The sequence below is a fragment of the Diabrotica undecimpunctata genome, chromosome 7 (assembly GCF_040954645.1).
Source record: "Diabrotica undecimpunctata isolate CICGRU chromosome 7, icDiaUnde3, whole genome shotgun sequence".
In the NCBI taxonomy this organism is placed as follows: Eukaryota; Metazoa; Arthropoda; class Insecta; order Coleoptera; family Chrysomelidae; genus Diabrotica; species Diabrotica undecimpunctata.
This window is the reverse complement of record NC_092809.1, coordinates 118,770,425-118,797,711: the sequence shown is the minus strand read 5'-3', so window position 1 is coordinate 118,797,711 and position 27,287 is coordinate 118,770,425. Positions and strand designations below refer to the sequence as shown.

The 27,287-nt window shown below is 33.1% G+C and overlaps 2 protein-coding genes and 1 non-coding gene across 3 annotated transcripts in view; all 3 read right to left on the bottom strand.

Annotated features, from left to right (window-relative positions):
* LOC140446617 (odorant receptor 94b-like) overlaps positions 1-4,062 on the bottom strand; it is a 31,845-nt gene extending 27,783 nt beyond the window's left edge. The window contains exon 1 of the mRNA XM_072539195.1: positions 3,643-4,062. Within this exon, the coding sequence (XP_072395296.1) occupies positions 3,643-4,062 (420 nt within the window). The remainder of the gene's footprint in view (positions 1-3,642) is intronic.
* Positions 398-501, bottom strand: LOC140447083 (U6 spliceosomal RNA). Its single transcript, XR_011951581.1, has one exon. It is a non-coding gene; the product is annotated as a U6 spliceosomal RNA (small nuclear RNA).
* A 10,653-nt stretch (positions 4,063-14,715) lies between the features above and the next one.
* Positions 14,716-27,287, bottom strand: part of LOC140446616 (uncharacterized) — a 61,819-nt gene continuing 49,247 nt past the window's right edge. Inside the window, 3 exon segments of the mRNA XM_072539194.1 lie at positions 14,716-14,894; positions 14,958-15,113; positions 18,854-18,958. Coding sequence (XP_072395295.1) covers positions 14,844-14,894; positions 14,958-15,113; positions 18,854-18,958 — 312 coding nt within the window. The 3' untranslated portion in view covers positions 14,716-14,843.

Genomic DNA, 27,287 nt, shown 5'->3' with positions numbered 1-27,287 from the left:
AAGGCGGCATTTTACAAGCTGTTCGTACAATTTAGCAATCGAACTGACAAGGCAAATTGGCCGAAATCGTACCTCTTCCTCTTCACCTCTACCTTTCGAGATAAGGACAACCTTAGCTTCTTTTAACATTGTTGGAAACTGCTGTTGTTCAAGCAGTTTGTTTAGCAATCTCAGGAAAATCTGCGGTTATCTTAGTGCGGCGAGCCTTACTGTCTTCGCCATGACTCCATCTATGCCAGGTGCCTTTCGAATCTTCTACCGTCCAACAGCCTCGCCGAGTTCCAACTTAGTAAAAGGTTCCGCATCTACGAAACCAATAACCCTTTCACACCTATCCTTCACCTGAGGAAAGAGTTTCCGTATTAAACGGAGTTTCTCATCCTCAGGCAGGGGGTAGAACAATGTGGAACGCTTCACGATTTTGCGTGTTATCCTTGCGCAGGGGCCATGCTAATCTCTGTATCGTTCCAATTTTAGTATATGTACCGCCGAAGCGAGTACAGTGTGTAATGACTAAATGGATCTTCTTCTTCTTATTGCGCCGTGTCCTTTCGAAGGTGTTGGTTATCCAAATGGCAATTGTAGTTTTGTAAACTGCTGCACGAAAGATTTCTGTGGATGAGCGGTCAAACCATCTCCTCAGCTCTTTCAGCCACGAGTTCTGGCGTCTTCCAATTGATCTTTTTCCCTGCACTTTACCTTTTAACATGATTTGGAGTAATTTATATCTTTTACCTCTCAACACATGACCCAAATATTGTATTTTTTTTTATTATGCTAATCTTTTTTTTTTAAGTAATCCTTTTTGTTTACTCATGCGCTGAAGTACCTCACCATTGGTAACTTTTTGTATTCATGGAATTCTCAGCATCCGTCTGTAAATATACATTTTAAAGGCATCTATTCTTTTTTCTGTTTCATATTCCATTGTCCAACTTTTACAGCCATACAGCAAAACAGAGAAAACGTAACATCTGATCATTCGAATTCTGAGCTCTAGACTAAGGTCTGATCTTGTAAAAAATATTTTCATGTTCATGAGTGTTTTCCTCGGTTGTACAATTCTTGATAGGATTTATTTTTTTTGGTTACACTGGCTATTGATATTGGCTCCCAAATATTTTATGTAAGTTACCTGTTCTATTATTTGTCCCTTGGCATACAAATGTACGTTTGTCGGTATCTTTGAAAATACTTGAATTTTAGTTTTGGAAACATTTATATGTAAACCAAACATTTCGCTATGACGAACTACCGCATTTATTATATTTTGTAGTTTTTGTGCGTAGCTTGCTATTAGGACAATATCATCAGCGTACCTGATGTTGTCTATGCTCCTTCCGTTAATCTTGATTCCACATTGAACCTCATCTAATACTTTTCTAAATATAGATTCCTAATACAAATTAAATAATAGCGGTAACGAGACGCAACCTTGTCGTACCCCTCGTGAGATTGTGTGCTCTATTTTAATTGTTACCGTTTGGTGCCAATATAGTTCTGAGATAATTCGAAAGTCTTGTTTGTCAATTCCAGTTGTTCTCAGAATTTCGATCATCTTTTGATGGTTAACGCAGTCAAATGCTAATCGGTAATCAATAAAACATGCATATACATCTACATTCATGACTCTGCATCGTTTTGTTAATACATTTAAGCAAAAAGAGCTTCTCGTGTTCCCAATCCATTTCGAAATCCGATTTAAGTGTCACTCATCTGAAATTCACACTTCTTGTAAATTCGTGTCTGAATGATTCTGAGAAAAGTTTTAAGGACATGAGACATCATGCTTAATATTCGATAGTCATCGCAGCGTGAGGCACTGGATTTTTTGTCAATGTTACGAATGTTGATTTTAGCCAGTCTGATGGTATTTTATCTGTGTCATATATCTTATTGAATAGTGCTATTATTATAAAGTCGATCTGTCCTATATTTTTACCAATATTTGAATTATTGTAATCCTTAATTATGTACTTTTTTGCAACCAACGTTTACATGTTTTATAAGACACATATTCTTTTTAAATCTTATTATGATTTTTAATAAAGTGTTTATTATGTAAATAGCTCATCAGATAGACTTGCTAGGTCTATCTGACAAGCGAAACACGTGTCATAGCGTTGGTTTAACAGGATGATAATATTCTGTCTCGTATTTTATTTACATATAAGTGTAGTTTTATAGCAGCTATATTGGGAACCAGTTACCTCAAAAACAATTCATATTACCAGATTAGATGGGTGAAGCTTGTCTTGACGATGAAACATGAAGACCCAGTCGAAAATAGATCTTTGAAAACCTATGGGACAGAGATCACGCAGAAGAGCAAAGTAATTATTTCTGAAAGATATAAAGATAGTAATAAGAAACACATGGAGAAGACTGGCTCTAAAGTAGACAAGGTAAAAAGATCTTTTAAGGAAACCAGGGTTAATCGTAGGTTATGTAGCTTTACCGAAGAAGAAAAGCAACTTTAAATTAAAGAGCAAAACGCAGAGACAGAAAAGTTTTGAATAAGTACTCTCATAGCTAGGACACATCAAAAACTATAAAAAATATGAAAAATACACTATACAGCGTCTGCCATAATATTACAGGACTGAAAAGCGTGAATTATGGTGATGATTATTATTGTAGTGAACTAAATAAACCCACTATAAAAAACCTACTCTATAAAACTACTTGTTAAAACATATTTATTTAAGAGTAAAACACTAAAAACTTTTGTTTTCAAAACTTCCACAAAATTTATTATAATTTATTATCACTACATCTGTTTTGACAGAGCGCCTTTCTCAAGCTTGCGTAAACTTTATAGTCTTTAAATGAATACGTTAAGGAGGGGCTTTTTGTCCTAAGTTGCTCATTCAGAATTATGAATTTAATAATTTCCATCGATTCTAATAAAGATAGCTTAAGACCTTTATTTTAAATATCAAGAATTTGAAATTGATCATTAAAATTATTGAAAGCCCCTTTATGTTCTGCTATACAATTGATAAAAGTACTGCCAGTTTGACCGATGTAAGTTTTTGGACAGTCGCCATATTTAAGTTTGTATACACCGCTATGTAATTGCTTTTTCTTTTGGTTCTTGTTGTTCTTAATATATTTGCCTAAGTTGTTGTTTGTTCTAAAAGCTGCTGTTATTCCTTTCTTCTTTATGTGTTTGGCTATTTTTTTATATCTTGCCTGTATATATACCATATCTGTATATGTAATCGAGCAAAAGGTACTGAGTTCTTTCTCTGGTGGTGAAATTACTAATTTCATGGCTTTCTTATGTAGTTTTTGATTTAAAATTTTATTTATTGTTTGTTCGTTTAGTTGTGAAATATATTTACTTATCAATACCAAAACGAAGCCAAGGCTAATCAAAGTCTAGAGATCTATAACGAAGAAGAAGAGCAATATTGAATCGAAGTACAAAAGGCAGAGATAGAAAAGTTTGGAATAAAAATACTATCACAGCTAGGACACATCAAAAATTATAAAAAATAAGAAAAAGACGCTATAAAGCGACTGGCATAGTATTACAGCATTAAAAGCCGTAGATGATGATGATCATTAAAAAGAACCGAATAAACCCTAAATAAAAATCTATTGTTTAAAACTATTTGTTGAAATATATTTACTTACCAATACAGAAAATTTCGTACTTAATTTTTTTCCTTCATTCAAAAATTGAGCTGGAGAAAAATTATCTACAGTTTCGTAGTAATATTGATCATCTTTTAGCATATCCATTATTCTTTGAATTTTTTTGCGACCAAAAACTAGGATATAAAATTTCAGTATTCCAACCGTGTGTGTCAAGAGCATACCGATATGACCGACAAAGGTATTGATATTTTTGACAGTTTCGTTTAAAATCATATACTCGCATATGAGAAAGTACACCCCAGTTCCATAAAATACTGTAACATAAAAGAAGTATATGATTCTAATAAATAAATTGTAACTTTTGTCCGGAATCCATACACCTGCGAGCTTGTATATGAATTCGTTGGTTTCAAATAGATTACTTGGATAATTAAACTTATTTTTGATTTTTAACATTTTTGTTATGATTTTAAATCGTTTTAAAAGGAATGTATCGGTCTGAACGTATTTATACAATAAATTGCCAATAGAAACGTCATATTTTAATTGCATAGTGTAATAAATGGCACTTGAGGGAACTGAAACCTACTTATTAGGTAAACATTGAGGTAAATATTCACACCTTTTCGTACTATTCTAATTGGTAGTTAGATTAAAATTCTTGAATCTTTAAATTTGACTTTTCACATTTGAAATTACTACAAAAGATACAATTACACAAAAAATTAATTTTAATGAATAAAATTATGTACTGACCATACTCTCTTCTTCTTCTATATTTATATCGGCAAATAATTGCCTGTTTTTCTTTTACGTCACCTCCTACCATAATGGAATATTATTAATACATCTTTTTGGTGAACCACTTATCTTTTTTCTTCCAATTGGCGACTTACCCGCGCTGTTCTAATTACTCTGTTTTCTGCCATTCGACTGGTACAGCTATTCCATTCTCTTATTTCTTTGCACCCATTCATTATTGTTTCTTATTCTGCATAGATCTCATTACTCCTTGTTCTATCTAGTAGGTTTTCCACAGATTCTTCTTAGGATTCTCATTTCATTTTTGTCAATTCAATTTCATTTGTCTCCAAATATCTTCTTGTCGTGTCATGACAAGTTAGATTAGACTTGTATATTTGCTCTTATTATGTCATATTATGTCGTTAACACATCTCGCTGCTGCGCTTACTTTTGCCACTTATGCCCTTACTATCGTTTCAATGTTATTTTCGCTCGATAAGCTTATTCCCAGATATTTATCAGATTAATCTGACTGGTTTCCTTGGTACTACTAAGCTTTTCGTTATATGTGACGACATTTTTATGTTTAATTCATTTTCTTTAATCTTCGGATTGGTCTCTGCTGTAGGATTCATTGTGAATCATCTAGTCTCTTTGCTATTACAACTGTGTTGTCTGCATAGCATATTATCTTTATTTATTTGTTTCCCATTTGGTATTTTTTTGTGTTTTTACTTATTTTACAGCCTCAGAACCAGACGGAACCTAAGATGACGAACCACGCAAAGAAAAGGAAAACGAGAAGGAAAAATAAGACCACAATCAGATTAGCAACATGGAACATTACTTCTTTTAACAATAAAGACCAAGAGATAATAATAGAAGATTTGATACATAAAAATAATACATTTGTGTAATCCAAGAAACCAAGTAGAAAGGTAAAGGCCAAAAAGACTATAACCAATATATTAATACCTTATGAAGAACCCTTAATTTTTATGAATAACTATAATGCACAAATCGGAAATAAAATAGTTCTAGGAGTAAAACAAAGATTTAATGAAAACCATGTCAACGCAAATGGAGAACTCAACGCTAATTTCTGTGCTTTTAAAAACTGAGAATCAATAATACATTTTTCGACCATAAGCTCCAGTATAAATATACATTTGAAAACTTCAGGAGGCACAAATCTATGATTGATTTTGTAGTCACTAATAGAAAAATCCAAGAGAAAATCCAATAGAAAAGACCAAGACATAAACGATCCGGTTAAAGAACAGCATCAGCTTAGGTCCTTGCTTTGATTCATATCACAGCAATTCAACCTAAAAATTTCTTTCAAAATATTATATATATATATATATATATATATATATATATATATATATATATATATAGGGCCTGCGTAGCGCAAGCGGTAGGATGCTTGACTCGCAAGCCGGTGGTCCGGGGTTCGAATCCCACCGCCGGCAAGAACATCTAGACATTTTAAAAATGTCTATAGGCCCCAGGTCGACTCAGCCTGAATAAAAATGAGTACCTTGGGTAAAACCAGGGGTAATAATAGACGGTTGAAGCGTAGCACTGGCCATGTTACCTTCCTTGTATACCGTAGGCCCTAGATATAGCAGACTACCCTGCTATACTCCCAAAGCCGCGACAGCGGTAAAAAACGGGAGACTATTATTGTATATATATATATATATATATACAACGATTTCCACAGTTTTCACTGTATTCCTTCACTTAACCGTTTTTTCCAATTTTTCCTGTTTAGCCAGTCCCCTTCCTGTAGGTTTCTTCTACTCATTGCTTCGTCCACTTTATCTCTGAAAGATCTTCGGGGTCTGCCTCCTTTTCTTCTTCCTATCGGGCTCCACTCTGTTATTCTATTTATCCACCGATTTTGGTCTGCTCTTCTGACATGTCCGTACCAGGTTAACCTCTTCTGTTCGATGTAGTCTATTATGTCGGAGTTCATTCCCATTCTCCTTTTAATCTCCATGTTATTTATTCTATCTCTTCTTGTTACTCTGCAGCTTCTCCTTAGGAATTCCATCTCTGTTGCTCTTATTTTGTTTTTGGTTTTCTTATTTATTGTCCAATTTTCACACCCATAAGTGAAGATACTTCTTGTCATGGTATTATATATTTTTTTCTTTGTTTTCATGCTGATGTTCTTATCAGTCTCTTGTTTGTCCTAGTCTATTTTTTATATCTTCCTCCGTTGTTTCTTTGTTTGATATTATGAAACCTAAATACTTATACTTGTCTGTTCCTTTGATTTGTTTACCTTCGTCTATTTCCAGCTGTTTTATTTCTGTATTCTCCGTTGTTAGGTATTCAGTTTTCTTTAGGTTTATTTCCATCCCATTCTTTGTATATTCCTGCTCCAGTTTTCTCATCATAAAACTGAGGTCATCCTCGTCTTGAGCGATCACTATTTGGTCGTCGGCAAAACTTAGCGTATATAGATATTCGTTCCTGACTGGTATACCCATTCCTTCGCACTTTCTTTTCCATGGTTTCAGGGTTTTTTCCAGGAATATTTTGAACAGGGTGGGGGATGTGGAGCAACCCTGTAGTAGTCCCTTTGTCGTCTTAAATGGACTGCATATTCTATTGCCCGTTTTGATAGCTACTTCGTTATTCTTGTAGAGTGCTTTTACAGCGTTTATTAATCTTCGTGGAACTTCGATGTCTTCCATTGCTTCCCATAGCTTGGTTCTAGGTATTGAGTCATATGCCTTCTTAAGATCAACAAAAGCCAGATGGACGGATATATTTTTGGCCATATTTTTTTCTATTAGTTGTTCGACCGTGTAAATGTGACCTACGCATGCTTTACCCGCTGTGAAACCTGCCTGGTCTTCTCCGATTTTATTCTTTCAAAATATTCTGGCTTAAATTATTTAAAACAAATATTTAAGGTTTTAGTATTAAATTTGTCTTCATGGCAACAAACAATAAGCCACAGTTTTTCCACTACCGAGTCCTTGAGAAAACCATGAAACCTACCAGATTGATCGATATCGCTTGTCTAATTATCACTCAAACAACCAGCTACCGCACAATGCATTTTATGTTCGGTTTATAAACTATTCCTAGCGAAAGTAGGAATACAGGAGGGGTATGAGTATGGTTGAGTATTAAGTACTGACTCAATAATAATTAACATCTCCCTCTCTCTCTCTCTCTCTCTCTCTCTCTCTCTCTCTCCAATGACGTTAGAGCCCAAATTGAGCCTTGTTCTCCTCCAAACTATATCTTCAACCTTGGCGGTCATACGCCGATCTTCTCCAGGTTCTCACGACTAGCAAATTTTGCTCGTCCGCTGCCACTTCATCCTCCCACCTTTTCCGTTGCCATTCTCACTACATGAATAGCCCATCGAAGTCTCAGAAGTTTAACGAATTCTGAGATCGGTGCCTCTTTGAACAGTTTGTAGAGTTCATGGTTATACCTGGATCTCCATACTCCGTTTTTTTCGTTAAAAGGTCCAAATATCTTCCTTAGGACTTTTCGTTCGAAGCTTGAACTTTGATCAAATAAAAGGCAGATATTGAGCACAGTTTATTAATTAAATCTGGTCCAGGTACTTTTGCTTCTTAGAGCATCTTCAGGGACATTTCGTCAATTTCGGCATATCCAACAATCTGTTGAGAATGTCATAAACATCGTCAAAATAAATCCTTTTGTAGTGTAGTGTAATGTACAATTTTATGTTTAGGACATTCTCAACAGATTGTTGGATAGTCCAAAATTGACGAAATGCCTCTGAAGATGCTCTAGGAAACGAAAGTCGTTGGGCAAGATTTAATTAATAAACTGTGCTCGATATCTGCCGTTCATTTGATCAAAGATTATTTTTTGTTCACCGTATTATTTATTAATCTTTTAAATCAAAATAATAAAACACCTATATTTCAATAAATCCAAAATAGTTCAATAGAAATTCTATTAACCTATAAAATGACTTTTAATTGCTAATTAAAAATGTAAGCACCGATGTTCTTACAAACAATATTTAAAATCACTCTCATTGTGACGTAACGCGAACTCATCCCAATTTCGCACTCGAGAGTATCACACCTGTTATTCTTTGTACCATGGGAGGTGCGAAGTGCCGGCCAACCAGATGAGAAATTTCCAGGTAATAAAGTAATAAAATAAAAAATAAAATTCAATGAAATTATGGGAAAATAATGATTTATTAGAATGTACTTCAAGAACTACCAAATATTATCATTAGGAAATGAATGCAGACGTATTTGGAGAATATTTCTTTCAGATGGTTAGTAACATTCTAAAAAATTTTGCCAAGTAATGGATAATTTGAGTAAAAACTACCAACTTTGGGCGTGGAAAAAATATTAGGGCGTGGAAATAATATTAGATAGTTAATTGGTTAAAAACAGGAGAGATCTCATTTGATGATACGATGGTTAAAAAAGAACGTATCAATATCGTTCAATAACATAAATAAAAATATAAAAATATGTAATCGATGAAAAAGCTGAAGATCGCGAGATAACTGTACTTCGTTTACCCCCATATCATTGTCAACAAGATTCTGTAGAGCTGTAGGCACAAGTAAAGGGCGACATAACAAGAAACAACAGTACATTCAAATTAGTTGATGTCAATATAGTCAAATTTTTTGAACGACTCCTTAGTGTTTCGGACACTAATATAGATAATGATTTATAATTTCGGACTCTATAATGTGGTGCTGTGTTGTCAATCTTAACTAACTATCTCTTTTTTAGTGATTATATATAAGTATAAGTTATAAGTATCCAGGGAGCTTATTATGGGCTGAAAATTGTAAAGCCGGAAACATGTCGTCCAAAGTATAATAAAACCAATTTGTAAATAAGACTTTTCTAATCTTTCCTACCCATTTATTCTGTTTATTTTAGATAAAAAAAATGGCTCTTTAACTTACCTGCATTTAAAATATTTTCTTGTTGTTTAACATCTTTCGATCTGTTTGTAATATTTCTTGGAAAGTAAATTGCCATCTATCCCAGTTCTATTTGAGTTTGTCACCAATTGTGTGCGATTTATAAGAGGTATTGATGTCATATCTATGTTCTTTATCATACTACATACTACACTGTTATGTTTTCATTTTTTTATCCTTCTAGTTTCGCCTGCGATACGTTTTAATCTTTTTGTTTTCGTTATTTGTACTTTAGTTTTGTTGGTATTACAAGAATGATAGTAGTTTTGTATATTCTGACTTTGCTCTTCCATTTTATGTATTAAGATCTTGTAATGATTTATTTGCTTATAGAGGGCTAAAAAGGGAACCGAACAATTACCGGGCTTGGAGATAGGGTAAGCAAAAAAATTGAAATGTTTGAAAGCGACTAATCGTGTTTTGTTTGGAGAGCAAGGTCGTGGATAAGGATTCCTTTTTTTGGGATACTGGGAGAACGAACTACAAAAAAGATATTAAGAAATACTTACAGAGATGTTTTGGGCAACACGATACAAGAATATTTCTTAACTATTTAAAATTAGGACGATGTTTAAAAAAATCTTCTTGCTGCTTAGAAAGAAAGGTTTAAAGTTTTCTTTCCTTAGATTTGAACAAAAAACATTTTCCCACAAACTTCAAACAATCAAAATCTGACCTTTGGAAGGCACAAAATGAAGGCGAGGAAAATCCTGGAAGAAATCAAATCAAATACCAAAACTGGACTTCAGGTTATGCTGGATGATAACAATATGAGATCTTTCAAACTCAGCTGCTTATTCTCTACTTAATACCATGTCGTCTTACTAAGCCCTCAGGACGCTGTTATAAAATTCCTTAACACAGGATACAGCTTACAACATACGATGATTAAATCACAGTACAAAGATTTCCATACTGCATTTTAAGCTCAAATCATCTTCTTACCACACACTTGGAATTACGGGGCAATTTGCCGGTTTCTCAAAACCTCACAAAAATGAACTTTAGTCGCTTATTCCGTCTATTGCTTCTCTACCGATAGCTATCACTTTCCTTGACCGTAGACCTTCGTACATTGTCGTACCAGGTTTACCCCGCTGCCAATCGGATCTCTCTTGGGCTATGCTTTGGATACGAAATTAAACCCTAAAGTGCTGGGTTAAAGGTTAAACTTATTTAAAATTAAAACACAATTAGATGAGGTCAAATTTGACAATTGCGACGCTAATATTGTTTTCAGATGATTCGGCTAAAACAGTGAGAAGTCAACAGTTTTAAGTCACTGTTACGTCATCAGCCAGGGACGTATCAAATCATTTTTATATATTTAATATTCGATGTTTAAAGGAAAACAATTATGCTACAGTTTTACTTATGTGCTAAACTTATTCTCAATTTGTAGAGATCTAAAATGTAAGCCAAACTATTTGTATATCTTGTACCATTATTGTTGTTTCTCCAGTGATTATTAATACTACGATACTTCTGTTTACTTGTTTAATTCAGAATGCTGCATTACTGAAACCAATCACATAAACAATAATGGATCAAAACCAACATATTATAAATGACGAGAAAGGGATTGCGGAGGTATGGAGAAAATATTGTCAAAGTCTATATGCAGATGATCTCCAGAATGCAAATCACGACGAGTTCACTGTAGAGAGAGAACCAAACATTCTAAAGTTAGAGGTAGAAAAAGCAATCAAAAAGTTAAAAAATAGAAAATCTCCTAGCGCAGACCAGATCACCGCAGAAGTTTTAAAAGAGACTGGAGATGTTTGAGTAAATATTATGCATATGATCTGCAAAAAGATTTGGGAAACCGGAGAGTGGCCCAACGACGGGACAACATCCACTTTCATCCCTATATTCAAAAAAGAAGCTGCTAGATTGCAGCAACTACAGAACGGTAACCCTAATATCCCATGCAAGCAAGGTTCTACTTCATGTAATACATGAAAGACTAAAAGCTTTTCTATTGCCTCATATATCAGAAGAACAAGTGGGATTTGTCCCAGGAAAAGGCATAAGAGAATACATTCTGAATGTCAGACAGCTAATCGAAAAAACTCGTGAATTCAATACTCCTATGCTTATGTGCTTTGTGGATTACACAAAGGCCTTCGATAAAGTCAAATGGCAGCAGTTATGGTCCATACTAGCGGAAATGGGAACACCCCACCACTTAATTCAACTAATTAGAAGTCTATATGAAAATAATAAGTGCACAGTAAAAATAAACACCCATTCCGATCATTTCAGAACAGGGGCAGGTGTCAGGCAGGGATGCATAATCTCGCCAACTCTGTTTAATATCTACAGCGAACATATTATGCGAAAGGTATTACACAAATGGAAGGGTAGAATATCAGTAGGAGGTCAAAAAATCAGTAACTTGAGATATGCTGATGACACTTTAATAATCGCGACAAATCAAGAAGAAATGGAAGACATAGCGAGATGTCTGGAGAAGAAAAGCAAAACATATGGACTAAAGCTAGATAGGAGTAAGACAAAGATCATGATAGTAGACAGAGCTCGGAATAATCTTTAACACATTAAAGAAATTAGGGGCTTTGAAGTAGTAAATAGTTTCATATAGAGTGCAACAAATTTAAGTTTGGGAATGTGACGTAGTATTTAGCGCAGGTGGGCGGACTGTTTCTACCGGTGGCGTACGGAAACAGGTAGATTTAAAATAATTTTTTATAAGTATATCCAATTAAGTTAAGAATAAATTTGTTAATTTTGATTTTCATAGTTCTTAATCATTATGAAGTTTATAGTTAGTTGCACTCGAAAAATAATGAATAAAATATTAGGAGTACTTTAATAAATAAATTGCTCAATATTTACACTTTATTAACATTACCCCGAAGGAAGGGTTTCAATAATACAAAAAAATAAGTAGTTTATTTTAACTAATTAAGTAATATATTTATTTGTGTAAACAAGAAGTTAGTAAGTTAGTTATGATTCCTCGCATGGTTCTAAGATCTCTATTCCTGCATTTGAACCACTATCTTCATCCTCAGAAAAGCTTTCTTCGGATAAACCAGTATTAGCAACAAATTGCGTAAGTGGTCCAGTGTAGTGTCTAACCAATATTCTTTTTCGATTTGAATGTTTTTTTATTTTTGCGCGTGTTTACATATATTAATCCACTCCTCTAATAAGACTCCAGAAAATTTAGCTTTTGCTATATTTTCAACATCATTTATATTAAATGTTGTATTACGAGTTGTCACTCTACCTTTTACAAAGCCCATATTTTTTCGATAGGTTTTAACTCTGGGTGATAGGGAGGCAAACAAAGAACTTGATGTCCATGATGTTTAAGCCCAAAATATAATACATAAACAGGTGGAAAAACAACTTGTCGTACAAATTATTTTGGAGCATTTTTCGGCGAATTAAAATAATCATTGTATATTTTTGCTGAATGACCTTTATCTCGTTATTAGTTTCGTAGACAGTCGTCTGCATAATTACTTTTAAAGTTATGAAACTTTAAAAGTAATTATGGCTTACGTTACTTTTATTGTTATAACAATTGACTTTTTAATTATAAACATGCACCTGATTTAAAAATTTACACGCACATAAACACACACAGCGTTAGATACAAATCCACTCTCTTTTCCAGCATAAACAATAATCAGCGTTTTGCCCTTAAAAATCGGTTTCTTTAGATCAAAGTTTTGCCACTTTGATCTACCCAGTGATATGGTGCAGTATGGCTGCTGTGTACGTACCTATATATATCTTTCATCGATATAAATTATGGTTCTACCCTCAATTCAAAATTGAATTAGCTGTTGTAAATATTCTATTTGTTTTAAACGAATATCATAACTTTTTATTAGGACACTCCTATTGTCTTCGGATTTTCGCCACCTGCAATTTGTTCGAGATGATTTGGAGAGTATCTGTTCAAAAGTATGATGGTTTTTTTTGTTCCTTTCTTTTTAGGAGACATATTGTTAAATAACTATTATTAATAACTAAAATAAACACACTATAGATACACTAAATGACTTAATAATACACTAATTACTACTAGCAATATACTAAGCACTAATCTGAAAAAAATAATAAAATATCCAACACGATCAAATCAACAAGTCAAACACTCTCTGTGATACGTACTTCTCAAACTACGACACTGGCAAGCAGTACACTGGTCGTTTCCATGGTAACAATAGTAAACACGATTCACTGCGCATCGTCGAGGTATGAGTCATATTCCCAAACTTAAGTTTGTTGCAGTATACCTGGGGTCCTTAATAACAAATGACGGAGGGTGTGACAGAGAGATACGTAGAAGGTTGACTATTGCTAGAACAGCTATGATGAAACTGTAACAATCTGGAAAAATTCTAACATAACAATACACACAAAACATTTTTCCCATAACCACTTATGCATCCGAAACGTGGACCTTAAAGAAAGCGGATAAAAATAAACTAGACGCTTTTGAAATTTGGGTATACCGTCGCATGTTAAGAATATCCTGGATTGATAATCACCCTAACGTAATAATAATAGAACAACTTAAAGTAAAGAATAGATTGCTTAAACAAATACAACAGAGATATTTGCAGTATTTTGGACACGTTGCTAGAAGAACAGGTATGATGGAAAAACTGATAGTCGAGGGTAGAGTTGAAGGAAAGAGACCTAGGGGAAGATCTCCAAGCCGTTGAATAGATCAAACAAAAATATTCATTAACCAAGGGATACATAAAGCCGAACAATTAGCCCAGGACAGGGAAGAATGGAGGAAAATCGTGAAAAAACTGTAAAGGCCTGATGGTGTCACCACATCCCAAAAGAGATTAGGACTGAGGAGGAGGACTATCTCCATGTACTCGCAAGTCTTATTAATTTTGAATTTTAAAACTGCTTAAATCATGCATTACCAGTTCTATCTTTAACAGTTCCTGTGAAAATTATGAGTTTCTGGTTTTACTAATTGGTGTATTTTGTTTAGAAATAATACCACAAATACAATCATTATTAACTAGTTTTGTCCTTTAGAGTTATTTTTGTACACTCTATATAAGTATAGTGCAACTATTATTATGTTTATTATGAAATTAATAACGTGTTATTTTCAGGTTATTGGCCCAAGTGGTTTTTAGATTATCTCCGGAACCGCTCACCACCAATATTGGAGGATAGGCCCAAATTGGTCCACTAAATAAGAATTTTTATTTGACACATACCTTGTCACTGAGTGGAAAATATGTTTATTTTACTATAAGTATACTATAACTGTTCTAATAGTTCTATGTCCAAATATTTTTGGTTATTGTTTACATCATTGTTGAATCTAAACTCACCAAAATATTTTCCTTTCTGGATTTTAGTTTTGGCTACTTTAATTTCGTTTTTTCGTCGTACTACTATGGCTGACTAATTGTAATGATATGATAAAGCATAAATGATAATTATTTGGCAATATCGCTACCTGTTTACGTTTATCTGTTGCTAAATTCTAAAATGTGATTTATAACATTTACTGTACACTTTTAAATAGGGCAAAATATGAAAATGATCCTCTGCATACCTAAAATGTATAAAATAAATAAATACCGTTCATAGTTATGTTACCAATTGCCCTTTTACTTACAGCAACTAATGTTGTTAATGTGAGTGGAGAAAATTTTCCTATAGACACGTATACTGGACGTTGCATTCGGATCATTGTCAAAATCATAGAGTTTTTAAAACGGGTACTGCTGCTAAGCCAATCACATTCATATAGAGCCAGTTTGATTAGAGCACTCTAAAAATATTATATTTTAGATTCAGGTAATATAAATAGTATTAATAAATAATATATATCTATATAAAAGGCTGTGATGACAAGTCACACGGTTTGTCCAGTAAACTAACGACGCCATCTAGGAAAGAAATCTGAACTACCACCTTTACCCCAACTTTATGCTGGACTCTGTCTATGGTATCAATATTGTTCTGAAAATAGGGTGACCAAATAACTGAACAGTATTGCAAAATAGTTCTAACTGAGCAACATTACAATAATCTTGTTGAATCAATGGAGAAATACTTACAATTCCTAGTAACGAAACCAAAAAGTTTAAATGCCTTTATTGAAATAAAGTTTATGTGCAGTTTGTACCAATTTTGTAGTCGGTCTAAGTCATCTTATAGCAAGGCTTGATCTTTTAAGCTATATATATCTTTCCAAAATTTTAAGTCATCTGTCAACATTAGACATTTGCTATTTAGAAAAGAGAAAGTGATGTCGTCAACGAAGATATTAAAAAGCAGTAGAGAAGTGTGGTCCCCTTAAGGAACTCCAGATGTTACTGAGATACTGTCAGACAGATGACAACCTATCTTGACTCTTTGACTTCTCCCAGATGTAGAGTTTTTAATCCATTCAACAAACCTGACAAGAAAGCCTACAGAACAATTTCTTGAATTTTAAGAACGCTGCCCTTGCTATTTCTATTCGTACCCTTATCTCTTGGTCTGGATCTAATTCTGTGTTAATGTAAGCTCCCAGATATTTAAATTTTGTCAATCTCTCTCTATTTGCTGTCCACCAAGAGTTAGTTGTTCATTATTTATTGGACTCCCTGATACGATCATAATTTTGGTCGTATCTGTGTTGATTTTAAGTCACATTTGAATGCATTCACTATTTATTGCATCTAGTAAACCTTGTAGTTCTTCTATACTCTCATCCATAATTACCGTGTCATCTGAAAATCTCATGGTGTTTACGATTTCTCCACCAATTCTTATTCCCACTTTTCTTTCCCATAAGGCTTTTCTGAATATGACCTGTGAGTACACGTTGAAAAGCGTCGGAGACAAGACGCATCCTTGCCTGACCCCACAATCGGTATATTATTTGTTTCTATTATAAATAAATAAATAAATAAATTATAGTTTAAATAAATGTAGGAAAATATAAAAATAATTTAATCTAGCATTCAATTAATATGCGTCCTAAATGTAAGTTCTACTCATTATATTTATGAATGTTATCAAACCCTACCTATACAATATGTCGTAATTTTTTAAAAACGAACTTTTTAAATTTTTTTGAGTAAAATTGAGAGCAGTGGTATAATTATTCATAACTTGGGCTATATGATATGTAAAGGATCGCTTGTAGTGCTGTGTAAGCATTGATATGCTGTGATAAGGGATAGAAATGGTGTTTTTATGTCTAATGTTAATATTACGTACACCAGTACGGAATTTTATTTTATTATAGAGATATGGTGGGTTTTTAAAAATAATAATTTTTTGGAATTGCCAAGCTGAATGAAAATGTCGTCTGAGTTTCATACTTAACCAACCTGTTTCTTTAAGTTTGTAACTTATTGGTTGATTTCTACGTATACCATGTATCAAACGAAGGCAAGAATTTTTTGTATCCGATAACTATCACGTTCTGTAATACATGAATTATAAATAGTATCACAATAATTAAAGTGTGATAACAACAAGGTATCACACAGCAATTTTTTAAGCCTTTAGTCAATATATGAGGAGATTGAAATATAAATTTCAAATTTACATAACTTTTCTGCATGACCACCAAATCTTAAGTTTTGATCTATATGTAAGCCTAAGTTTTTGACAGTTGCCTTAAATTCTATCGAAGAATTTTCAATGGTGATCATATGAGCAAAATCTCTCAGAAATATTTCTCCTTGTGTCACTGGACCAAAAACTATACCTACAGATTTATTGTTATTAAGACGAAGACAATGGCTAGAAGAAAATTGAGAAACTTTTTCTAAATTATAATTAATTGTAGCCACTGCCTGTTTAAACTCATCGTTGCTAGGCAACGTGACGTCACTAGAATAGAATTTTATTTTGCGTGCTCCTTGTACAGGCTTAAAGGATAAGTAGATCTGAGTGTCATCAGCAAAATAGTGCTGATTACAGGAGAGACAATTAGCAGGAAAGTTTGAAGTATATATACTAAATAATTTGGGACCCAATATAGAGCCCTGTGGTACCCATTTGTTTGTTTTGAGATAGTTCGATGTCTTACCATTGTAATGAATAGCTTGACTTCTATTATTGAGATAACTAAATAGCCCATCAGATGCCTGCTTAGACATACCAATATACTTAAACATTAAAATCAACAGAGAATGGTCAAGCGTATCAAAAGCTTTGGAATAATCCAAAAGAATCAGCACTATAATTAAGCCATTATTGCAACCACCAAATATGTCATTAGTTATTTTTAAGAGGGCACTAGTACAGCTATGATCCTTTTTAAAACCGGACTGATTTTCTGCTAGAATTTTATGTTTATTTAAGTGAACCTGTAGTTGCTGATTTAAAATTTTCTATAGGATTTTTTAAAACGTAGATAGTATACTAATTGGCCGTATTTCATTAAAATCTGCCTGATTATTAGTTTTCGGTAACGGTACAATTTTAGCAACTTTACACTTCGATGGGAATAGGATGTGGAAGGCACGTGAGAAACTACTAATGTTAAAACTATATACACATCTGCTTCACGCATTAACATCAGAAAGTACAGATGATTAGTTAGATATATTCTATTCTAAGGTTCAGGTAATCAAAAACTATAAAACTTTGTAAAATCGTTCGACATAACATGTTTATATGAAATTGATATAAGGTTGAATGCTGGAATAAATGAACTTTAATCAAATAAAAGGCAGATATCGAGCACAGTTTTATTAATTTAATCTTGCCCAAGTACTTTCGCTCTCTAGAACGTCTTCAGGGGCATCTGTAATAAGCCCAAAAACGTTTTTTTTAACTGAAGAAATTAATTAACTTAGAAATTAACGAAAGAAAGAAATTAAAAACTCGAAGTTAATGGTTGATAAAAGTTTTTATGTGATTAACGTTTTAGACTTACTTCGTCAATTGCGGCCTATCCAACAAGAATAAAATGTTATAAACATAAAATTAAACATCACACTACAATACACAAAGACAAACACTTTAAATTTTTTTTTAAAATAGGCGAAGCTACATTATGTATGGAAACCGGAGACAGAATGGCTCCCGGTCAACGGAAATGTTAAAGTGACATGTGACATATGACAGCTTGGATGAGCAGTCAAAATCATGGATATGTGATCTGCACATTTTAAAATTCTATGAAACTAACCATTGACCAAAGGTCCAACTGACACTACTATAGGAAGTCAACTGATGAAATATGAAATTATGTAAAATATTTTTATGTAGATTGCATAATCCAGATCTCACACTCAAACCTGTCTATGATAATTAGGGTGTTAGTTTGAGAGCAACTGAAGTCGACGTAAAGTATGAATGCAAGAAATAGACTAAACAATATACTAGACAGTGGGTAGTTGACTAAAATGCAATGGTCTACCAAGCACTAGCAATATTGTAAAAAAAAAAGAAATCTGAGGGAAGAGGACTACAAAGCACATAAAACTTTAGGATGCAAGATCCGTTAGTGCATAATCAGCATTGATGAGCCAGCATTTAAAAGTGCCATATGTATATACTTACAGCTGACGTAATTTCATTACCAAACCAACATATTAATGATAATTGTACCAAAACACATGAAAAATATTCCATCTGCGCGAAAAACTCGGGTGAAGTCATCGGCACCTAAGATATAAGAAAAATAGTTAATATATGCATAAATAATCATTGTGCCGAGCTTTCGACATCCTCTTTGATGTCTTCTTCAAGGCTTTCGAGGTCTCAGTCTCCCGAGCGCCCAGACACTATTACGCTGATCTCTAACCAATGCATTACTGCTACTGGGAACTGAGGACGGTTCATTTATACCATCGATGGTGACGTGATTTGGGTGGAGGTTGGCGGGTGGAGCGAACGACATTTTCTTTATGAGAGGTCTTCATGTCGAAGGTAACCGTAAGCCATCATCTCTTTTATTGTGACAATTTGGCCTTTTTTTCAATTTCTATGGCTTCTCGGATAATTCTTGGTTTATTGAAATGGATGTAGCTATGGTTTTGAAGTTTTCAAAATCAATTTTGTGATCTGTATGAAGATGGTGTTGACCTAGAGCTAAAATTAAATCGGAATTGCGAACAGAAATGGAATGTTCATAAATCCTATTTTGCATTCTATGATTTGTTTGGCCTATATAAGATAGAGGGCAGTCTGCACAAGACATTTCATAAACTCCGTGTTGTTCATTTGGAATGTTTTCTTTGATTGATCGGACAAGAACTGAAAGTTTCTGTTGGGGGTAAATATTGTCTTTATTCCTCTTGATTAAGAAATTTCGTCGATTTTGTCAGTGAAACCTTTATTTAAGGAAGAGAAGCTGTCGTATGATGAGAGTCTAAGTCTTTACGTTAAGATTAAGTGGGAGATTGATGTCTGTGGATGCTCTTATTGATGTGATTTTGGATGAGGGCTTGTTTTAAACTAGAGAGCTCAGCGGGTCTACTTGCATCATCGCAAAGGCGTATTGATCTGGAGACAAGGGTATTAATGACTGAATTAATTTGTGTAAGTGGCTGATGAGAATTGGCTTGAAAGTAACGATTTTTATGGGTGGATTTTCGATAAACAGAGTGATGGAAACTTTGAGATTGGGTTTTCTTTATAATGACGTCGAGAAACGGTAGGAATGAATCAGTTTCCACCTCCACTGGAGACTACGACGTATACCATTCAGATGGGTTTGAAAAGACACCAAAGCATCCCCCCATGAGGCCAACTGACGAATGAGTCGTCAACTCGAAGACCTTGGAAGCTATGGAGAAGACATCAAAGAGGATGTCGAAAGCGGAATGATAATCGACGCGGTTGCACCCTGAAGACTGTTGAGTTTAATATTAATTCTTGTAATAGTATTAATCGTAACTCTAGATTTAATAGTAACCTCAGAGATCTTTTGATATATATATATATATATATATATATATATATATATATATATATATATATATATATATATATATATATATATATATATATTGAAATGATATGAATATAGGAGAAAGAAAAATAGTGTTTAAAAAATTAATTTATAAGTTATATACTAGAGCATTTTATAAAAATTATTTATATAAGGGTATTCTTAAGAAATTAGCATATAATAAGTGTAAAAAGTTTTATTTTAATAATTATAATATTGTAAATATATTTAAGTGAGCCATGTGCATAGGCAACCAACTATACATTTAAGTGACAGTTACAGAAATTAATAATTACGAATATAAGGGGGGTTATAATAATATGTTAGTTTAAAATGTTTATTTTACATATAGTTACTGAATTTAAGTTTATATTCTGATCTGAAAAGCCTAAATGTCGATAAAATTCTCTATAGAAAAGAAAGGAATTCTCTAGAATACAGAATTTAACCTTTGTTTACGGTAGAACTTTCTCGAATATGGTTATGTCTATGGACATAATCGAACATATTTATACTGTTTCGAGAACATTCATATGGAGGAAATGGAACAATTCTAATAGGATTTCTTGCCAGATGGTTCTGGAAGATTGAAAAGGTATAAATACTCGGTGATTTGGATTCAAAATAGGCAGTCAGTTAGTAAGAAAGTTAGTTACAGTTATAAAGTCAGTCGGTTCTATTTTCAAGATAGTTCAAGATAGAATACAGTCAATCAGTTGGTGAAATGTTCAATATAGTGAGTTCACTGAAGATTTAGAAACAGAATAAAGAAAATATTATTGAAGATTAAAAATTTTGTTATGTATAAATGGTGATTGGATAATGGAAGGAAGTATTAATTGAAAATTGAAATTATATAATATATTTGGTGATTGGATATTGGTATATTGAAAAGAAGAATAAATATAAATGCTGTTAAGAAGAAAAATATTTTAAATTGGTGGAAGCTGATAATTGTAAAAAGTAATTTCACAAAAACAAGGATAGCCGAAGCTGAGAACGAAGACATTGAGTGGTGATTAAAATCTTGCTTTTGGAGAACATTTTCATTTAGGCATTCAGTGAAAGAAAGGTACAAAATTTTTTTTTTTTTTTTTTTTTTTTTTTATTTAAACAAATATACCCGCATCAACCACTAAGGGTTATTAGCGGGGGGACATACACAAACAGTAAGATACATATTGTTGCATAAAAAAAATATTTTTTACAATCTGGTATATAGTTTAGTCATTTTAAGATAACTTAATAAAGACTGTAAATTTGACGTTAGTATACTTTTTAAATTATCACTAAGGGCACACGCGATTCTTTCGTTCTGGTACACTGGACACTCAACAATTATATGTTTCACTGACAACTGAGTATTGCACTTGGTACACAACGGAGCAGCCTCCTGGTTGAAGATATGCTTGTGTGTAAGGAAAGTATGTCCTATTCGGAGTCAGTTAATGATGACTTGGTCTTTTCTATTATTTGGTAAGATGAGTTTGGTTCCTACTTGACTTAGACATTCTTTGAGTTTATTAGCAGTGTGATCCCAAGTAGTTTGCCACGCTCTGTATACGTGGGCTTTGATATTTACTTTGTGATCAGTCCAAGGCATTTGATTTATGATAGCAATACTTTGGTCGGTGGTTGCATTGCTTGCCAGAGAGTCCACTTCCTCATTACCACTTATTCCCATATGGGAAGGTACCCAGATAAAGGAAATATCTTTTTGTTGAGTCTGTAGATAAGATAACTCTTCTTTGATCTTGAGAAGTATGGCGTGAGTTGTATATAGCTGTTTTATTCCAAGTAATGCGCTCATTGAATCGGTGATGATAACAAATTTGCTTTCATTGATAGAACAACATTTTTTCACGGCCTGATGAATTGCCGTAAGTTCTCCGGTATATATACAACAATTTGTTGGGATTCGTATGGTAGACTTGACGTTTTCGTAGATGTAGGCTGCAGCATGTCCTTCATGACATTTGGAAGCATCAGTGAAGATTTGATGGGTTGTTGGGTATTTGGATATTACATTTTTATAAGCTTGCTGTATAAGGAAAGGATGTGTGGAATGTTTCGGGAGTTCTTTTAAAGACGTGTCTATTTTTGGATGTTTAATCATCCAAGGAGGAACATTTACATGAATAGGCATAGTAAGACTGAACTGTTCTAAATTAAGACCAATACGTTTTATTCGTTCGGGAAATGGTAGTTTTTTTATTGCAATGTTTCTGTAAAGATCGGACGTTATATTTGTTCTGCAAAGTATTGTTGAGTAGGTTACGTTGCTGTTGTTTGCTGAAATTCTGGCAACGTAATTTAGTGATAGGAGTTGCCTTCGTTGGCTTAAGGACAGTTCATTAGCCAAAACTTGTAAGCTACTTACTGGACTAGTTCTTGTGGCACCTAAAACTAATCTCAAGCACATATTTTGAATGTAGTCAAGTTTTTTTAAAGATGTTTTGTTAGCAGTATCGTAGCATAAACAGCCGTAGTCTAGTTTACTTCGTATTAGTGATCTATATAGAGTAAGTAAGGTTGTTGTATCTGCCCCCCAAGAGGTATTTGACAGCATCTTTAGTAGATTAATTCTGGATTGACAAGAACGTTGCAGATTGGTGATGTGGGTTTCCCAGTTTAAGTTACGTTCAAAAGAAAGTCCTAAGAAATTTATTTCTTCTGCTTGTTTCAAAACAACTCCATTTAGTGTTAATTGAACATTAGGATAATTTTTTCTTTTGCTAAAAATTAAATAACGTGTCTTTTCACTAGAGAATATAAAACCCGTGTTTTGCGACCAGCTTTCAATTGTGTGTAAGGTAGTTTGCAGTATATGTGTTCCCAGAGTTACATTGTTTGTTCTTAGATAAATGACTAAGTCATCTGCATATAGGCTAGTAAATACAGGTAGTTTTATTTTATGTATAATACTATTTATTGCAACTAGAAAAAGAGTAGGACTTAGAGTAGATCCTTGTGGAGTGCCGTTTTGAAGTACTCGTCTGGAGGATGTAAATCCATTGGTTCTGACTCGAAAAGTTCGTGTTTCTAGAAAATTCTTAATAAAGGACAACATGTGCCCTTGAACATCCCATTCTTGAAGTGTTTTTAGTATAAGATGTCTCCATGTTGTGTCAAACGCTTTTCTTATGTCAAAAAACACGGCAATAAGTTTTTGGTTGTGCAGAAAGGATTCATGTATACTTGATTCAAGTGTTATTAGATTGTCTGTTGTGGATCTACCCGTACGAAATCCACTTTGTCTGATACTTATTAGGTTATTGTTTTCGAGGTACCATTTAAGACGATAATTAAGGATTTTTTCTAAAAGTTTGCAGGTACAACACGTAAGTGATATTGGACGATAGGAATTTGGATCGTCTTTTGGTTTATTATATTTAAGGATTGGAATTATAGTTGCTTGCGACCATAGATCAGGAAAGTCATGATGAATAAAAATATTATTAAAAATATCAACTAATATTAGCTTTGCATTCAGAGGAAGATTTCGTAAGAAAAGAGGGTGGATATCATCAGGTCCTGGACTCGAATTTTTAGCACTTAAACAAAATTCTAATTCTTGAAGACTTACTGGTTTGTTTATTGGATTGCCACTCTCTGTGATTTGTATATTTGAAGACTCCGTTAGTTTTTTGTGCTCTAGAAAGGATAGGCTGTAATTAGAATCACTAGAATTACGTTCGTATATATCTGCTAGTATTTCTGGAATATCTTCTTTGTTTGAATGCATTTGGTTATTATATGATAGAGTATCTATACCTCGAAAGTATTTTGTACCTTTTATTCTACGGACTTTGTTCCATATGTTGCCTAAGGGAGTGGAAGGATTTATTGAAGAAACGTACTTTTTCCAACTTTCTCGTTTTGCTTTTTTGATTAATTGTCTGCTTTGAGCTCTGAGATTTTTAAACCTTAAAAGGTTTTCGATAGTTTTATGTTTCTTGTAAACGTTAAAAGCGTGTTTAGACAAAGTGAGTGCTTGTGCAATTTCGTTATTCCACCAAGGAACTGGCTGCCTTTGACTCGATTTTGTTTTTCCCACTGCGATTGTTGCTGCAGAAATAATAATGTTATTAAATATTTCCAGGTTTTGGTTTGCGTTATTGGTTAAATTATATTTGTTTGTTTGTTCTTCTATCAGTGTTCGATATAAATTCCAGTCAGCTGACTTTATTTTCCATGTCTGGTGAATTGGAAAAGTTGATTTATCATTAGTGTTTATGGTTATCGTGATAGGGAAGTGATCACTATCATATAAATACCCCAATGTGTCCCAATATAATAAAGGAGCTAGCGACGGACTGCATAAAGAGAGATCTATGGCAGAAAATGTACCATTGTATGAATTGAACCTAGTAGATTTGCCAGTGTTTAGTAAGACTAAATTTAAATTATCAATGAGATTATTTAGGAGATTGCCACATTTGTCGGTTTTGTTACTTCCCCAAGTACTGTTGTGACAGTTAAAATCGCCTAATATTATTTTTGGGTGTGGAATTTGGTTTAAAACATTGCTTAGTTCAGTTATGTCTAAATCAGTAGGATGAGGTAAGTATACATTGCAAATATTGATTTTCATTTTGTGGGTGACTGACACTGCAACTATTTCGAGATTTGTTTGTAGTTGTATTTCAGTTGACTCTATGTCATCCCTTACAAAAATTGCTGTTCCGCCGTTTGAGTGATCTGCAACTCGGTTCCTTAGAAAAGGAACATAATTTTTTAATGTCACACTTTGGTGCTTGAAATGGGTCTCTTCTAGGCATATGACTAAAGGAAGATATTCGTGTATAAGAAGCTTAATGGATTCTATATGTGTAAAATAACCGTTGGGGTTCCACTGTAATATGAATGTGCTGGCCATTAACTCTTTATGTGTTAACTATTTATTGTTGAGAACTTGATTCTTGGTCAGTTTCGTCAGTAGAAGAAGGACTGTTGAAAAGCAGTTTCTTCTTCAATCTGGTAATATTGTTTTTTAAAGTTTTATTTTGTATTTGGGAATATATAAAGTTTAAAATTTCTTTTATTTCTTGGCTTTCATTTGAATAATTTTTAACAATGACTTCAGGATGTTTTGAGTGAAGGGAATTTGCCAGAAAATCACATATTTCATGAAAAGTAAGTGTAAAACAAGGGTTTCTATTTTCAATTTTTTCTTTAATTTGATTTAGAATAATTGATATATCTTCTTGGGTTTTAGGCTTTTTCTTAGGTTTTTGAGTATCGGGAGGAGGTAGGTCATTTTCAAGAATTTCAGGAGAGGATATTTGTCTTTTAGTTGCAGGAGTAATTTTAGTGCTTTTTCTATCGCTTTCAATTACTAAGGAATTATCTTGAAATATTTTTGGTTGATTCAAGATTTGTAATTCATTGTTTGTTTGTGAGGAAGTGGTTTGGTCTTTTGTAGCTGATGCGTGATTTTGTATGGTATTGGGTTCTGGTTCCATTAATGTTTCGGTATCTTCTTGGTATTGGTTTCGTGGTTGATCTTGTAGCTGATTATATTTTTCATTGGTAGAGTTATGTATATTCACGTGGTGGTCAGTTTCCATTTGATTAATTGAGTTGCTTGATGATGATAAAGAAGGACAGTCAGAGTCTTGATGTCCGACAATCTTGCATCTGGAGCAGTTTAAACCATCTATGGAAATGTATAGTCGATATGATGTATTGTCGAATGAGATTAGAAATGAGTCAGGAATTGATGCATTTTCTAAAGGACTTATGAACATTTGCCTCCTAAAGCTGAGTACGTGGCTGTATTCTGAGTCTTGCATGCCTACTCGTAGAAACGTCATGTTGGAGGCGGATTTTATACCCATAGTTTTTAAGTGCTCTTCAATTAAGCTATTAGGTATAGTAGGACATACATTAGATATGATGAGTCTCTGGGCGGGGGTTATAAGTCTTCTTACTTCAATCTGGTTACCATCAATATTTATATATTTGTGGGAGCTAAGAAATTGATCAACTACATATTTAGAGGAGAGGTAGATGCAGATGCGGTTGTTTGATATTTTGGATGCCCAAACAACATTTTTGGGCTGTACTATTGATCCAACAGCTTTTATATATTCGAAAACTTTTATTCCTTGTATGGTTGAAAGTATAATACCTTGGTCTTTTGAAGGATATTTGAAACTATTTAATGCATTGGAGTAAGATATATGTGACGTAGTGGGTATATTTCGTGAGGTAGTAGCTGATTCCGGTTCATCCATCTTCCCGCTGAGAATTTACGTACATTGGCACAGAGGATCTAAAGCCGGACTTGGCCACTTAATAAAATTAAACAGCAGCCTAGCCTAATTACTTGTTAGTAGCAAGAACCAGCAAAAAGTTGTTGTCAATAATCGATAAGTTGAATTGAAATCGATAAAATATTTTGCCTTTTAAACTTCTGATTTTAAGGTTATTAATAATGCAGTTTTGTACTCACAGAATTCTACGATTTTCAGTACACTGTCACATTTAACTTTGAACAGGATTTTGATTTTAATATTATTCACTAATTACACGTTCAGAACTAAAGAAATAATAGTTTAAATATTTAAATTTTTAAGAGAAACTTTGAAATGCGTCTAAACACTTTGACAGTTTTTTGACAATCCGTACAAAATTTTGTTAATATAATTTAGTTAGTATCATAAGAATTTAAATTTTAAAGATAGTTTGTTTAAATTTTACATTGTCTATATAATTTAATTAGTGTCATAAGAATTTCAATTTAAAGATAGTTTATTTTAAATTTTGCATTGGTTATGTTAGATATATATGTGTGTTTCATAATAGATATAATAAAGATAATTTAAAAAAAGTGCTTACAAACTAATTCTTTGAGAACCGCGATAAAAACACTATATATATATATATATATATATATATATATATATATATATATATATATATATATATATATATATATATTATTAAAAAACACTCATTGCTCATCATTCACAAATAATACATCATAACAATATATATATATATATATATATATATATATATATATATATATATATA